This window comes from Bufo bufo, chromosome 11 (genome assembly GCF_905171765.1).
Source record: "Bufo bufo chromosome 11, aBufBuf1.1, whole genome shotgun sequence".
Lineage (NCBI taxonomy): Eukaryota > Metazoa > Chordata > Amphibia > Anura > Bufonidae > Bufo > Bufo bufo.
Window position 1 is genome coordinate 71,040,403 of NC_053399.1, and position 14,753 is coordinate 71,055,155.

Genomic DNA, 14,753 nt, shown 5'->3' on the forward strand with positions numbered 1-14,753 from the left:
CTTTAAAGGGGTTTTGTCACTTCAGCAAATCATGTAGAGAAAGTTAATACCAGGCACTTACTAATATATTGTGATTGTCCATATTGTCTCCTTTGCTGGTTGGATTCATTTTTCCATCACATTATACACGGTTCGTTTCCAGGGTTTATGACCACTGCTAAAACACAGATATAAAGGCGGCCAAGACTAGAGCAGCTGTGCATGCATGACTGTGCGCGCTCCCACAGGCCGACGCTTTTTCCTATAGTTTGCAAGCACGACCACCACTGATGGATTGCAGGGTGGACTTAACCCCTAGAAATGAACTGTATATACTGAGATTGAAAAATGAATCAAGCCAGCAAAGGAAGCAATATGGACTATCACAAAACATTAGTGTCTTGTTTTAACTTAGTCTACATGATAAATGTCATTTGCTAAAGTGAGACAACCCCTCTTAGATCATTTCAGGACTAGTAAATCTGCCCAACTGTGTAGGATATGAGGTACATTGGGTGTTGTCCATTGGTGAAGTATGCAGTGTGTATTGTGAAACTGCTGGGTCTGGTGTACCACTGCTCTATAAATTACAACACAACAATACCAAAAGAGCAAGGCCCATGCTGAAGATCTTACCACTATATTCATTCTCAATGTACTTACTCCTGTAACACGTAGAACACCTTCCATGCCGGAAAAAAGGAGATAGAGTGCTCCAGCCATGACCACCTTGTGCAGTGTAGCTCCAAGTCGAGGCCTATAAGAAAGTGCAATGACTACATTTTACGAATAACTAAATTATGCATTGAATCACACATCAGGCACATGTATCACACATTTCCAGTTGTCATTCAGCTGAATTACTCTCATTTTCACAATCTGCTGTTGGTCAATGGGCAGAAAAAAAAAAAGGAAGAACAGATGAAAGTAATGCAAGACATCTATTTTATTATTTTTATTTTTTTTAACTATACACATTTGGTGATAGCATTGCAAATAACTTTTTTCATCTTAGAGAGATTACCGGATTAACAGAAGACTGAACTCTTGCAATACCAGGTGAAATCTTACTAATCACAGCTGAAATCAAGTGTAGAAATGTGACGCCAGAAAATAAATTATACAGACAAATACAGCAAAGTCTATAAAATGCTTCCAGCTTTTTGCTTATTGAGGTCTCACATATAAATAGAACACTGTCGAATAAATAAAGTGCAAAGTTTACAAATCCTCATAATTCCCTATTATGTGTGGTAGGGTTGACCCTGCCGAGTAAAATGAGACCTCAATTATGCCAATCCGTTTCGCTGCTATCAATTTAACTTTATATTAACCACTTCACATCTGGGCTATTTGCCCCCTTCCTGACCAGGCCTAAATTTGCAAATCTGACATATCTCACTTTATGCGGTAATAACTTTGGAACGCTTTTACTTATCCAAGTCATTCAGAGATTGTTTTCTCGTGACACATTGTACTTCATGCTAGTCATAAATTTGAGTCAATATATTTCAACTTTATTTATGAAAAAATCCCAAATTTAAGAAAATTTTGGAAAAATTAGCAATTTTCTAAAATTTCAATGTCTCTGCTTTTAAAACAGAAAGTGATACCTCATAAAAAATTAATTGCTTAACATTCTCCATATGTCTACTTTATGTTGGCATCATTTTGGAAATGTAATTTTATTTTTTGGGGACGTTAGAAGGCTTAGATGTTTAGAAGCAATTCCTAAAATTTTTAAGAAAATCGCCAAAACCCACTTTTTAACCACCTCAGCCCCCTTAGCTTAATCACCCGAGTGGATCTCCAGCCTGCCAGCGGCGATCGTTCGCTGGCAGGCTGGAGATGTGATTTTTTTTAACCCCTAACAGGTATATTAGACGCTGTTTTGATAACAGCGTCTAATATACCTGCTACCTGGTCCTCTGGTGGTCCCTTTTGTTTGGATCGACCACCAGAGGACACAGGTAGCTCAGTAATAAGTAGCACCAAGCACCACACTACACCCCCCCCCCCGTCACTTATTAACCCCTTATTCACCCCTGATCACCCCATATAGACTCCCTGATCACCCCCCTGTCATTGATCACCCCCCTGTAAGGCTCCATACAGACATCCTTATGATTTTTACGGATCCACGGATCGGATCCGCAAAACACATACAGACGTCTGAATGGCGCCTTACAGGGGGGTGATCACCCCATATAGACTCCCTGATCACCCCCCTGTCATTGATCACCCCCTTGTAAGGCTCCATTCAGACGTCCGTATGATTTTTACGGATCCACTGATACATGGATCGGATCCGCAAAACACAAACGGACGTCTGAATGGAGCCTTACAGGGGGGTGATCAATGACAGGGGGTGATCACCCCATATAGACTCCAGGATCACCCCCCTGTCATTGATCACCACCCCTGTAAGGCTGCATTCAGATGTCCGTATGTTTTTTACGGATCCACGGATACATGGATCGGATCCGCAAAACACATACGGACAACTGAATGGAGCCTTATAGGGGGGTGATCAATGACAGGGGGGTGATCACCCCATATAGACTCCCTGATCACCCCCTGTCATTGATTGTAAGGCTCCATTCAGACATTTTTTTGGCCCAAGTTAGCGGAAATTATTATTTTTTTTTTTTCTTACAAAGTCTCATATTCCACTAACTTGTGTCCAAAAATAAAATCTCACATGAACTCACCATACCCCTCACGGAATCCAAATGCGTAAAAAATTTTAGACATTTATATTCCAGACTTCTTCTCACGCTTTAGGGCCCCTAGAATGCCAGGGCAGTATAAATACCCCACATGTGACCCCATTTGGGAAAGAAGACACCCCAAGGTATTCGCTGAGGGGCATATTGAGTCCATGAAAGATTGAAATTTTTGTCCCAAGTTAGCGGAAAGGGAGACTTTGTGAGAACAAAATAAATAAAATCAATTTCCGCTAACTTGTGCCAAAAAAAAAAAATTCTATAAACTCGCCATGAATACCTTGGGGTGTCTTCTTTCCAAAATGGGGTCACATGTGGGGTATTTATACTGCCCTGGCATTTTAGGGGCCCTAAAGCGTGAGAAGAAGTCTGGGATCCAAATGTCTAAAAATGCCCTCATAAAAGGAATGTGGGCCCCTTTGCGCATCTAGGCTGCATAAAAGTGTCACACATCTGGTATCGCCGTACTCAGGAGAATTTGGGCAATGTGTTTTGGGGTGTCATTTTACATATACCCATGCTGGGTGAGATAAACATCTTGGTCAAATGCCAACTTTGTATAAAAAATTGGAAAAGTTGTCTTTTGCCGAGATATTTATCTCACCCAGCATGGGTATATGTAAAAAGACACCCCAAAACACATTGCCCAACTTCTCCTGAATACGGCGATACCAGATGTGTGAAACTTTTTTGCAGCCTAGGTGGGCAAAGGGGCCCACATTCCAAAGAGCACCTTTCAGATTTCACAGGTCATTTACCTACTTACCACACATTAGGGCCCCTAGAATGCCAGGGCAGTATAACTACCCCACAAGTGACCCCATTTTGGAAAGAAGACACACCAAGGTATTCCGTGAGGGGCATGGCGAGTTCCTAGAATTTTTTATTGCCCAACTTCTCCTGAGTACGGCGATACCAGATGTGTGACACTTTTTTGCAGCCTAGATGCGCAAAGGGGCCCACATTCCAAAGAGCACCTTTCGGATTGCACCAACAATTTTTTACAGATTTTGATTTCAAACTACTTACCACACATTAGGGCCCCCAGAATGCCAGGGCAGTATAACTACCCCACAAGTGACCCCATTTTGGAAAGAAGACACCCCAAGGTATTCCGTGAGGGGCATAGCGAGTTCCTAGAATTTTTTATTTTTTGTCACAAGTTAGCGGAAAATGATGATTTTTTTTTTTCCTTACAAAGTCTCATATTCCACTAACCTGTGACAAACTTGTGATAAAAACTTCCATGAACTCACTATGCCCATCACAAAATACCTTGGGGTGTCTTCTTTCCAAAATGGGGTCACTTGTTGGGTAGTTATACTGCCCTGGCATTCTAGGGGCCCTAATGTGTGGTAAGTAGTTTGAAATCAAAATGTGTAAAAAATGAACTGTGAAATCCTAAAGGTGCTCTTTGGAATGTGGGCCCCTTTGCCCACCTAGGCTGCAAAAAAGTGTCACACATGTGGTATCTCCGTACTCAGGAGAAGTTGGGCAATGTGTTTTGGGGTGTCATTTTACATATACCCATGCTGGGTGAGATAAATATCTCGGCAAAAGACAACTTTTCCAATTTTTTTATACAAAGTTGGCATTTGATCGAGATATTTATCTCACCCAGCATGGGTATATGTAAAATGACACCCCAAAACACATTGCCCAACTTCTCCTGAGTACGGCGATACCAGATGTGTGACACTTTTTTGCAGCCTAGATGCGCAAAGGGGCCCAAATTCCTTTTAGGAGGGCATTTTTAGACATTTGGATCCCAGACTTCTTCACGCTTTAGGGCCCCTAAAATGCCAGGGTAGTATAAATACCCCACATGTGACCCCATTTTGGAAAGAAGACACCCCAAGGTATTCAATGAGGGGCATGGCGAGTTCATCGAATTTTTTTTTTTTGGGCACAAGTTAGCGGAAATTTATATTTTTTTGTTTTTTTCTCACAAAGTCTCCCTTTCCGCTAACTTGGGACAAAAATTTCAATCTTTCATGGACTCAATATGCCCCTCAGCGAATACGTTGGGGTGTCTACTTTCTGAAATGGGGTCACATGTGGGGTATTTATACTGCCCTGGCATTTTAGGGGCCCTAAAGCGTGAGAAGAAGTCTGGAATATAAATGTCTAAAAATTTTTACGCATTTGGATTCCGTGAGGGGTATGGTGAGTTCATGTGAGATTTTATTTTTTGACAAAAGTTAGTGGAATATGAGACTTTGTAAGAAAAAAAAATATATAATAATTTCCGCTAACTTGGGCCAAAAAAATGTCTGAATGGAGCCTTACAGGGGGGTGATCAATGACAGGGGGGTGATCACCCCATATAGACTCCCTGATCACCCCCCTGTCATTGATCACCCCCCCCTGTAAGGCTCCATTCAGACGTCCGTATGTTTTTTACAGATCCATGGATACATGGATCGGATCCGCAAAACACATACGGACATCTGAATGGAGCCTTACAGGGGGATGATCAATGACAGGGGGGAGATCAGGGAGTCTATATGGGGTGATCACCCCCCTGTCATTGATCACCCCCCTGTAAGGCTCCATTCAGATGTCCGTACGTGTTTTGCGGATCCGATCCATGTATCCGTGGATCCATAAAAAACATACGGACGTCTGAATCGAGCCTTACAGGGGGGTGATCAATGACAGGGGGGTGATCAGGGAGTCTATATGGGGTGATTAGGGGTTAATAAGTGACAGGGGGGGTGTAGTGTAGTGGTGTTTGGTGCTACTTATTACTGAGCTGCCTGTGTCCTCTGGTGGTCGATCCAAGCAAAAGGGACCACCAGAGGACCAGGTAGCAGGTATATTAGACGCTGTTATCAAAACAGCATCTAATATACCTGTTAGGGGTTAAAAAAAAATCGCATCTCCAGCCTGCCAGCGAACGATCGCCGCTGGCAGGCTGGGGATCCACTCGCTTACCTTCCGATCCTGTGAACGCGCGCGCCTGTGTGCGCGCGTTCACAGGAAATCTCGCGTCTCGCGAGATGACGCACGGATGTGTCCAGGAGGAATGAATCGACCGCCTCCAGGACGCATTCGTGCGTTAGGCGGTCAGGAGGTGGTTAAGGACCAGTTCAGGTCTGAAGTCACTTTGTGGGGCCTACATAGTGGGTGCCCCCATAAATGACCCCATTGTAGAAACTACACCCCTTAGGCCCCTTGCAGACGAGCGTGTCCGGATTAGGTCCGAATGCGTTCCGAGTGCATTGCGGCAAACCCGCGCGAGTAGGTAAGCAATTGCAGTCAGTTTTGACTGCGATTGCGTTCCGTTGTTATCGTGCGGGGTGTGCGTTTTGCACGCGCGTGATAAAAAACTGAATGTGGTACCCAGACCCGAACTTCTTCACAGAAGTTCGGGTTTGTCATCGGTGTTGTGTAGATTGTATTAACTCACCTTAAGGGTACATTCACACGTCCGTTGTTTCTTTCCTGAACTGTTCCGTTTTTTGTGGAACAGATCTGGACCAGTTCTGTACCCATTCATTTTTAATGGGTCCTGAAAAAAAAATCAGACATTGAGCTGTCCGATTTTTTTCAGGACCCATTGAAAATGAATGGGTACAGAACTGGTCCAGATCTGTTCCGGAAAAAACTGAACAGATCAGGAAAGAAACAACGGACATGTGAATGGACCCTAATCAACTTTTTCGCGCAGCCCGGCTTCTCTTCTATCTTCTTTGAGGAATATGACGTATGATGATGTCACTGCGCTCATCACATGGTCCATCACCATGGTGATGGATCATGTGATGAGCGCAGTGACGTCATCAAAGGTCCTTTTCCTGTGCACAGCAAAGATGAAGACAGAAGAGAAGCCGGGCTGCGCGAGCAAGTGGATTAACCACCTCCGGACCGCCGAACGCAGCGACGCGTCCTGGAGGTGGTTGATTGATCCCTCCTGGACGCGCCGGCGCGTCCTCTCGCGAGACGCGAGATTTCCTGTGAACGCGCGCACACAGGCGCGCGCGTTCACAGGAACGGAAGGTAAGCGAGTGGATCTCCAGCCTGCCAGCGGCGATCGTTCGCTGGCAGGCTGGAGATGTGTTTTTTTTTAACCCCTAACAGGTATATTAGACGCTGTTTTGATAACAGCGTCTAATATACCTGCCACCTGGTCCTCTGGTGGTCCCCTTTGTTTGGATCGACCACCAGAGGACACAGGCAGCTCAGTAATATGTAGCACCAAGCACCACACTACACTACACTACACCCCCCCGTCACTTATTAACCCCTGATCACCCCATATAGACTCCCTGATCACCCCCCTGTCATTGATCACCCCCCTGTCATTGATCACCCCCCTGTCATTGATAACCCCCTGTAAGGCTCCATTCAGACATCCGTATGATTTTTACAGATCCACTGATAGATGGATCGGATCCGCAAAACACATACGGACGTCTGAATGGAGTCTTACAGGGGGGTGATCAATGACAGGGGGTGATCACCCCATATAGACTCCCTGATCACCCCCCTGTCATTGATCACTCCCCTGTAAGGCTGCATTCAGATGTCCGTATGATTTTTACGGATCCACTGATACACGGATCGGACCCGCAAAACGCATACGGACATCCGAATGCAGCCTTACAGGGGGGTGATCAATGACAGGGGGTGATCACCCCATATAGACTCCCTGATCACCCCCCTGTCATTGATCACCCCCCTGTAAGGCTGCATTCAGATGTCCATATGATTTTTACGGATCCACTGATACATGGATCGGATCCGCAAAACGCATACGGACATCCGAATGCAGCCTTACAGGGGGGTGATCAATGACGGGGGTGATCACCCCATATAGACTCCCTGATCACCCCCCTGTCATTGATCACCCCCCTGTAAGGCTGCATTCAGATGTCCGTATGATTTTTACGGATCCACTGATACATGGATCGGATCCGCAAAACGCATACGGACATCTGAATGCAGCCTGACAGGGGGGTGATCACCCCATATAGACTCCCTGATCACCCCCCTGTCATTGATCACCCCCATGTCATTGATCACCCCCTGTAAGGCTGCATTCAGATGTCCGTATGATTTTTACGGATCCACTGATACATGGATCGGATCCGCAAAACACAATCGGACGTCTGAATGGAGCCTTACAGGGGGGTGATCAATGACAGGGGGTGATCACCCCATATAGACTCCCTGATCACCCCCCTGTCATTGATCACCCCCCTGTAAGGCTGCATTCAGATGTCCGTATGATTTTTACGGATCCACTGATACATGGATCGGATCCGCAAAACACATACGGACATCTGAATGGAGCCTTATAGGGGGGTGATCAATGACAGGGGGGTGATCACCCCATATAGACTCCCTGATCACCCCCCTGTAAGGCTCCATTCAGACATTTTTTTGGCCCAAGTTAGCGGAAATATTTTTTTTTCTTACAAAGTCTCATATTCCACTAACTTGTGTCAAAAAATAAAATCTCACATGAACTCACCATACCCCTCACGGAATCCAAATGCGTAAAAATGTTTAGACATTTATATTCCAGACTTCTTCTCACGCTTTAGGGCCCCTAGAATGCCAGGGCAGTATAAATACCCCACATGTGACCCCATTTCGGAAAGAAGACACCCCAAGGTATTCCGTGGGGGGCATATTGAGTCCATGAAAGATTGAAATTTTTGTCCCAAGTTAGCGGAAAGGGAGACTTTGTGAGAAAAAAAATAAAAAATCAATTTCTGCTAACATGTGCCCAAAAATTTTTTTTTCTATGAACTCGCCATGCCCCTCATTGAATACCTTAGGGTGTCTTCTTTCCAAAATGGGGTCACATGTGGAGTATTTATACTGCCCTGGCATTCTAGAGGCCCTAAAGCGTGAGAAGAAGTCTGGGATCCAAATGTCTAAAAATGCCCTCATAAAAGGAATGTGGGCCCCTTTGCGCATCTAGGCTGCAAAAAAGTATCAAACATCTGGTATTGCCGTACTCAGGAGAAGTTGGGCAATGTGTTTTGGGGTGTCATTTTACATATACCCATGCTGAGTGAGATAAATATCTTGGTCAAATTCCAACTTTGTATAAAAAATGGGAAAAGTTGTCTTTTGCCGAGATATTTCTCTCACCCAGCATGCGTATATGTAAAAAGACACCCCAAAACACATTGCCCAACTTCTCCTGAATACGGCGATACCACATGTGTGACACTTTTTTGCAGCCTAGGTGGGCAAAGGGGCCCACATTCCAAAGAGCACCTTTCGGATTTCACAGGTCATTTACCTACTTATCACACATTAGGGCCCCTAGAATGCCAGGGCAGTATAACTACCCCACAACTGACCCCATTTTCGAAAGAAGACACCCCAAGGTATTCCGTGAGGTGCATGGCGAGTTCCTAGAATTTTTTATTTTTTGTCACAAGTTAGCGGAAAATGATGATTTTTTAATATTTTTTTTTTCGTTACAAAGTCTCATATTCCACTAACTTGTGACAAAAAATAAAAACTTCCATGAACTCACTATGCCCATCACGAAATACCTTGGGTGTCTTCTTTCCAAAATGGGGTCACTTGTGGGGTAGTTATACTGCCCTGGCATTTTAGGGGCCGAATGCGTGAGAAGTGGTTTGAAATCAAAATCTGTAAAATATGGCCGGTGAAATCCGAAAGGTGCTCTTTGGAATGTGGGCCCCTTTGCCCACCTAGGCTGCAAAAAAGTGTCACACATCTGGTATCCCCGTACTCAGGAGAAGTTGGGCAATGTGTTTTGGGGTGTCTTTTTACATATACCCATGCTGGGTTTGAGAAATATCTTGGCAAAAGACAACTTTTCCCATTTTTTTTTTATACAAAGTTGGCATTTGACCGAGATATTTATCTCACCCAGCATGGGTATATGTAAAATGACACCCCAAAACACATTGCCCAACTTCTCCTGAATACGGCGATACCACATGTGTGACACTTTTTTGCAGCCTAGGTGGGCAAAGGGGCCCACATTCCAAAGAGCACCTTTCGGATTTCACCGGCCATTTTTTACAGATTTTGATTTCAAACTACTTACCACACATTTGGGCCCCTAGAATGGCAGGGCAGTATAACTACCCCACAAGTGACCCCATTTTGGAAAGAAGACTCCCCAAGGTATTCGCTGATGGGCATAGTGAGTTCATAGAAGTTTTTATTTTTTGTCACAAGTTAGTGGAATATGAGACTTTGTAAGAAAAAAATAAATTAAAAAAAAAATCATCATTTTCTGCTAACTTGTGACAAAAAATACAAAGTTCTATGAACTCACTATGCCCATCAGCGAATACCTTAGGGTGTCTACTTTCCGAAATGGGGTCATTTGTGGGGTGTTTGTACTGTCTGGGCATTGTAGAACCTCAGGAAACATGACAGGTGCTCAGAAAGTCAGAGCTGCTTCAAGAAGCGGAAATTCACATTTTTGTACCATAGTTTGTAAACGCTATAACTTTTACCCAAACCATTTTTTTTTTACCCAAACATTGTTTTTTTATCAAAGACCTGTAGAACAATAAATTAAGAGCAAAATTTATATATGGATGTCGTTTTTTTTTGCAAAATTTTACAACTGAAAGTGAAAAATGTCATTTTTTTGCAAAAAAAATCGGTAAATTTCGATTAATAACAAAAAAAAGTAAAAATGTCAGCAGCAATGAAATAACACCAAATGAAAGCTCTATTAGTGAGAAGAAAAGGAGGTAAAATTCATTTGGGTGGTAAGTTGCATGACCGAGCAATAAACTGTTAAAGTAGTGTAGGTCAGAAGTGTAAAAAGTGGCCTGGTCATTAAGGGTGTTTAAGCTAAGGGGGCTGAGGTGGTTAAGAGGAGTTAAATTTTTTAATTTTTTTTTTAACCGCTCCAACCCTATTGTACTATGCATTCTGTATTAAGAATGCTATTATTTTCACTTATAACCATGTTATAAGGGAAAATAATAATGATCGGGTCCCCATCACGATCGTCTCCTAGCAACAGTGCGGATGCTTGCGTTTTTTCACGCAGTCCCATTCACTTCTATAGGGCCTGTGTTGCGTGATAAAGGCACAATATAGAGTATGCTGCAATTTTCACGCAACGCACAAGTGATGCGTGAAAATACCCGCTCATATGCACAGCCCCATAGAAGTGAATGGGTCCGGATTCAGTGCGGGTGCAATGCGTTCACCTCACGCATTGCACCCGCGCGAAAAACTCGCCCGTGTTACAGGGGCCTTAAGTTACTTAAAACAGATTTTACAAACTTTGTTAACCCTTCAGGCGTTCCACAAGAATTAACCACTTCAGCCTCCCTAGCTTAAACACCCTTAATGACCAGGCCACTTTTTACACTTCTGCACTACACTACTTTCACAGTTTATTGCTCGGTCATGCAACTTACCACCCAAATGAATTTTACCTCCTTTTCTTCTCACTAATAGAGCTTTCATTTGGTGGTATTTCATTGCTGCTGACATTTTTACTTTTTTTGTTATTAATAGAAATTTAACGATTTTTTTGCAAAAAAATGACATTTTTCACTTTCAGTTGTAAATTTTTTGTTTAAAAAACTACATCCATATATAAATTTTTCTCTAAATTTATTGTTCTACATGTCTTTGATGAAAAAAAAAATGGTTTGGGTAAAAGTTATAGCGTTTAAAAACTATGGTACAAAAATGTGAATTTCTGCTTTTTGAAGCAGCTCTGACTTTCTGAGCACCTGTCATGTTTCCTGAGGTTCTACAATGCACAGACAGTAGAAAAAACCCAAATGACCCCATTTCGGAAAGTAGACACCCTAAGGTATTCGCTGATGGGCATAGTGAGTTTATAGAACTTTTTATTTTTTGTCACAAGTTAGCGGAAAATGATTAATTTTTTATTTATTTTTTCCTTACAAAGTCTCATATTCCACTAACTTGTGACAAAAAATAAAAACTTCCATGAACTCACTATGCCCATCATGAAATACCTTGGGGTGTCTTCTTTCCAAAATGGGGTCACTTGTGGGGTAGTTATACTGCCCTGGCATTTTAGGAGCCCAAATGCGTGCAAAGCAGTTTGAAATCAAAATGGCCGGTGAAATCCGAAAGGTGCTCTTTGGAATGTGGGCCCATTTGCCCACCTAGGCTGCAAAAAAGTGTCACACATCTGGTATCGCAGTACTCAGGAGAAGTTGGGCAATGTGTTTTGGGGTGTCATTTTACATATACCCATGCTGGGTGAGATAAAAATCTTGGTCAAATGCCAACTTTGTATAAAAAAATGGGAAAAGTTGTCTTTTGCCAAGATATTTCTCTCACCCGGCATGGGTATATGTAAAATGACACCCCAAAACACATTCCCCAACTTCTCCCGAGTACGGCGATACCAGATGTGTGACACTTTTTTGCAGCCTAGGTGGGCAAAGGGGCCCAAATTCCAAAGAGCACCTTTAGGATTTCACCGGCCATTTTTTACATATTTTGATTTCAAACTACTTACCACGCATTTGGGCCCCTAAAATGCCAGGGCAGTATAACTACCCCACAAGTGACCCCATTTTGGAAAGAAGACACCCCAAGGTATTTTGTGATGGGCATAGTGAGTTCATGGAACTTTTTATTTTTTGTCACAAGTTAGTGGAATATGAGACTTTGTAAGAAAAAAAAAAATCATAATTTTCCGCTAACTTGATAAAATAAAAAATTCTAGGAACTCGCCATGCCCCTCACGGAATACCATGGGGTGTCTTCATTCCAAAATGGGGTCACTTGTGGGGTAGTTATACTGCCCTGGCATTCTAGGGGCCCTAATGTGTGGTAAGTAGTTTGAAATCAAAATCTGTAAAAAATGCCCTGTGAAATCCTCAAGGTGCTCTTTGGAAGGTGGGCCCCTTTGCCCACCTCGGCTGCAAAAAAGTGTCACACATGTGGTATCGTCGTACTCAGAAGAAGTAGGGCAATGTGTTTTGGGGTGTCATTTTACATATACCCATGCTGGGTGAGAGAAATATCTCGGCAAAAGAACCCTTTTCCCATTTTTTTATACAAAGTTGGCATTTGACCAAGATATTTATCTCACCCAGCATGGGTACGGGGATACCAGATGTGTGACACTTATTTGCAGCCTAGATGCGCAAAGGGGCTCAACATTTTTTTACGCATTTAGATTCCGTGAGGGGTATGTTGAGTTCATGTGAGATTTTATTTTTTGACACAAGTTAGTGGAATATGAGACTTTGTAAGAAAAAACAAACAAAAAAAATAAATTAAAATAAATCAATTTCCGCTAACTTGTGCCAAATAAATGTCTGAATGGAGCCTTACAGGTGGGTGATCAATGACAGGGGGGTGATCAGGGAGTCTATATGGGGTGATCACCACCCTGTCATTGATCACCCCCTTTGTAAGGCTCCATTCAGACGTCCGTATGTGTTTTGCGGATCTGATCCATGGATGCGTGGATCCGCAAAACACATACGGACGTCTGATGGGAGCCTTACAGGGGGTGATCAATGACAGGGGGGTGATCATGGAGTGTATATGGGGTGATCACCCCCCTGTCATTGATCACCCCCCTGTAAGGCTCCATTCAGAGGTTGTTGTGCATTTTCATAAGTATACAATGTATCTGATGATATTATATTTAATATGGATGATCATTGCCTTTAACAGCATGTGATCAGCATGAACCTAAAAAGTTCATGGCAAGTTCAATGTGTTAAAAGTGAATATATAGAGAAGACTATACTTTTATTATTGTTTAGAGACATGGATTTATCTACACTGGTTTCTCTAAACTTGTCTGTCTGAGGAACAATGGGCGTTTCATGGCTAAACCATAATCTGATAAGAGACGTCCATAAAACACATCTGGTGTGGAATAGATATCTATTCATACATATATATATATATATTTATATTCCTGTGTGCATTCATTTAGCGTTTGAACTTGTTAATGATTCATATATACTATGCAATATTGATGTATTATAACCAAATATTATTAATGTATCTTTATGTGTCTGTATCTCACTGAGAGGATATATTCTAGGGGATATAGAGAGTGTTTAAGTTGAATTTTCTTAAATAGGGTCTATTTTAGAGGAGCTGATGTTATTTCAAACATCATTACTCAATAGCTGAGACAGTTCAGATACACAAACCAGGAGAAAACTTTCTAAGGACCATTATACTCTTATCTGCCCCATAAATTCAGGGATTAGGGAAACTTCTGATACCGCCAGTCAGTCTGAGCAAAGTGTCAGAAAGAGTCCCTCCTAATTGATTTAAGGTGGAAGAGATCAAAGTTTAAGTGGTTAATTAAATGACATCATCCACATGTTTAACATACGTCACACCCACCTTATCTAATTGGAAATCCCTAATCCAAGAGGGGATGGGCATAGATAAGGATTGGAATATCTGATCCAGTTTTGGGAGATCAGGACACTTCAAAAGAACTTCACAAAGGGGATCAGTTCACAAAGATTCATTCATCAGCATCACTTCACACGTCAGGAATGTACCACAGGACGGGACATATCTAAATCTTGGAAAGCTGGGTCCATTCTAAAAGCTCTTTATCCCAAAGCCAGGGGTAATGTATAATCTATTTCATTTGCAGTAATTATAAATCGCTCCAATTGGCATATAGTTGAAAGGTGAAAATAATTTTGTGGGAAATTTTAATGAACGTGCACATCATTAGAATTCCTGTAATATTGATATCAGAGTGGGATCTCTGATCAGATTTTATTATCTGTAGTTAGGCCAATGAGCGTATTTATAAGGTGTCTCTTACTGCCATATTCTTTGATTGAGCATAAGGGATTTTCCACAGATTCATTTCTATTGTTTTTGTTGTTACATTATAATATTTTGATAATCAGTACACTAATCGGTAATAATTTGATAAAAGAAAAGAGTAGTATTGTATTGTACTTGGTGTAGTAAATTAATTGAGCCCAGCGTAAACGGTGGAGCTTAAACGGTGGAGCATCATCTTGTGGTCAATTTTGATATTATCCTTGTATTCATTTGTATGCCATTTTTACTGCATGTATTTATTTGTAATAA

The 14,753-nt window shown here is 42.2% G+C and overlaps 1 protein-coding gene across 2 annotated transcripts in view; it reads right to left on the minus strand.

Annotated features, from left to right (window-relative positions):
• Positions 1-14,753, minus strand: part of TMEM87A (transmembrane protein 87A) — a 276,779-nt gene that overhangs the window by 85,746 nt on the left and 176,280 nt on the right. For both annotated transcript variants that reach the window (XM_040412084.1, XM_040412083.1), the window contains exon 11: positions 643-736. In XM_040412084.1, coding sequence (XP_040268018.1) covers positions 643-736 — 94 coding nt within the window. The remainder of the gene's footprint in view (positions 1-642; positions 737-14,753) is intronic.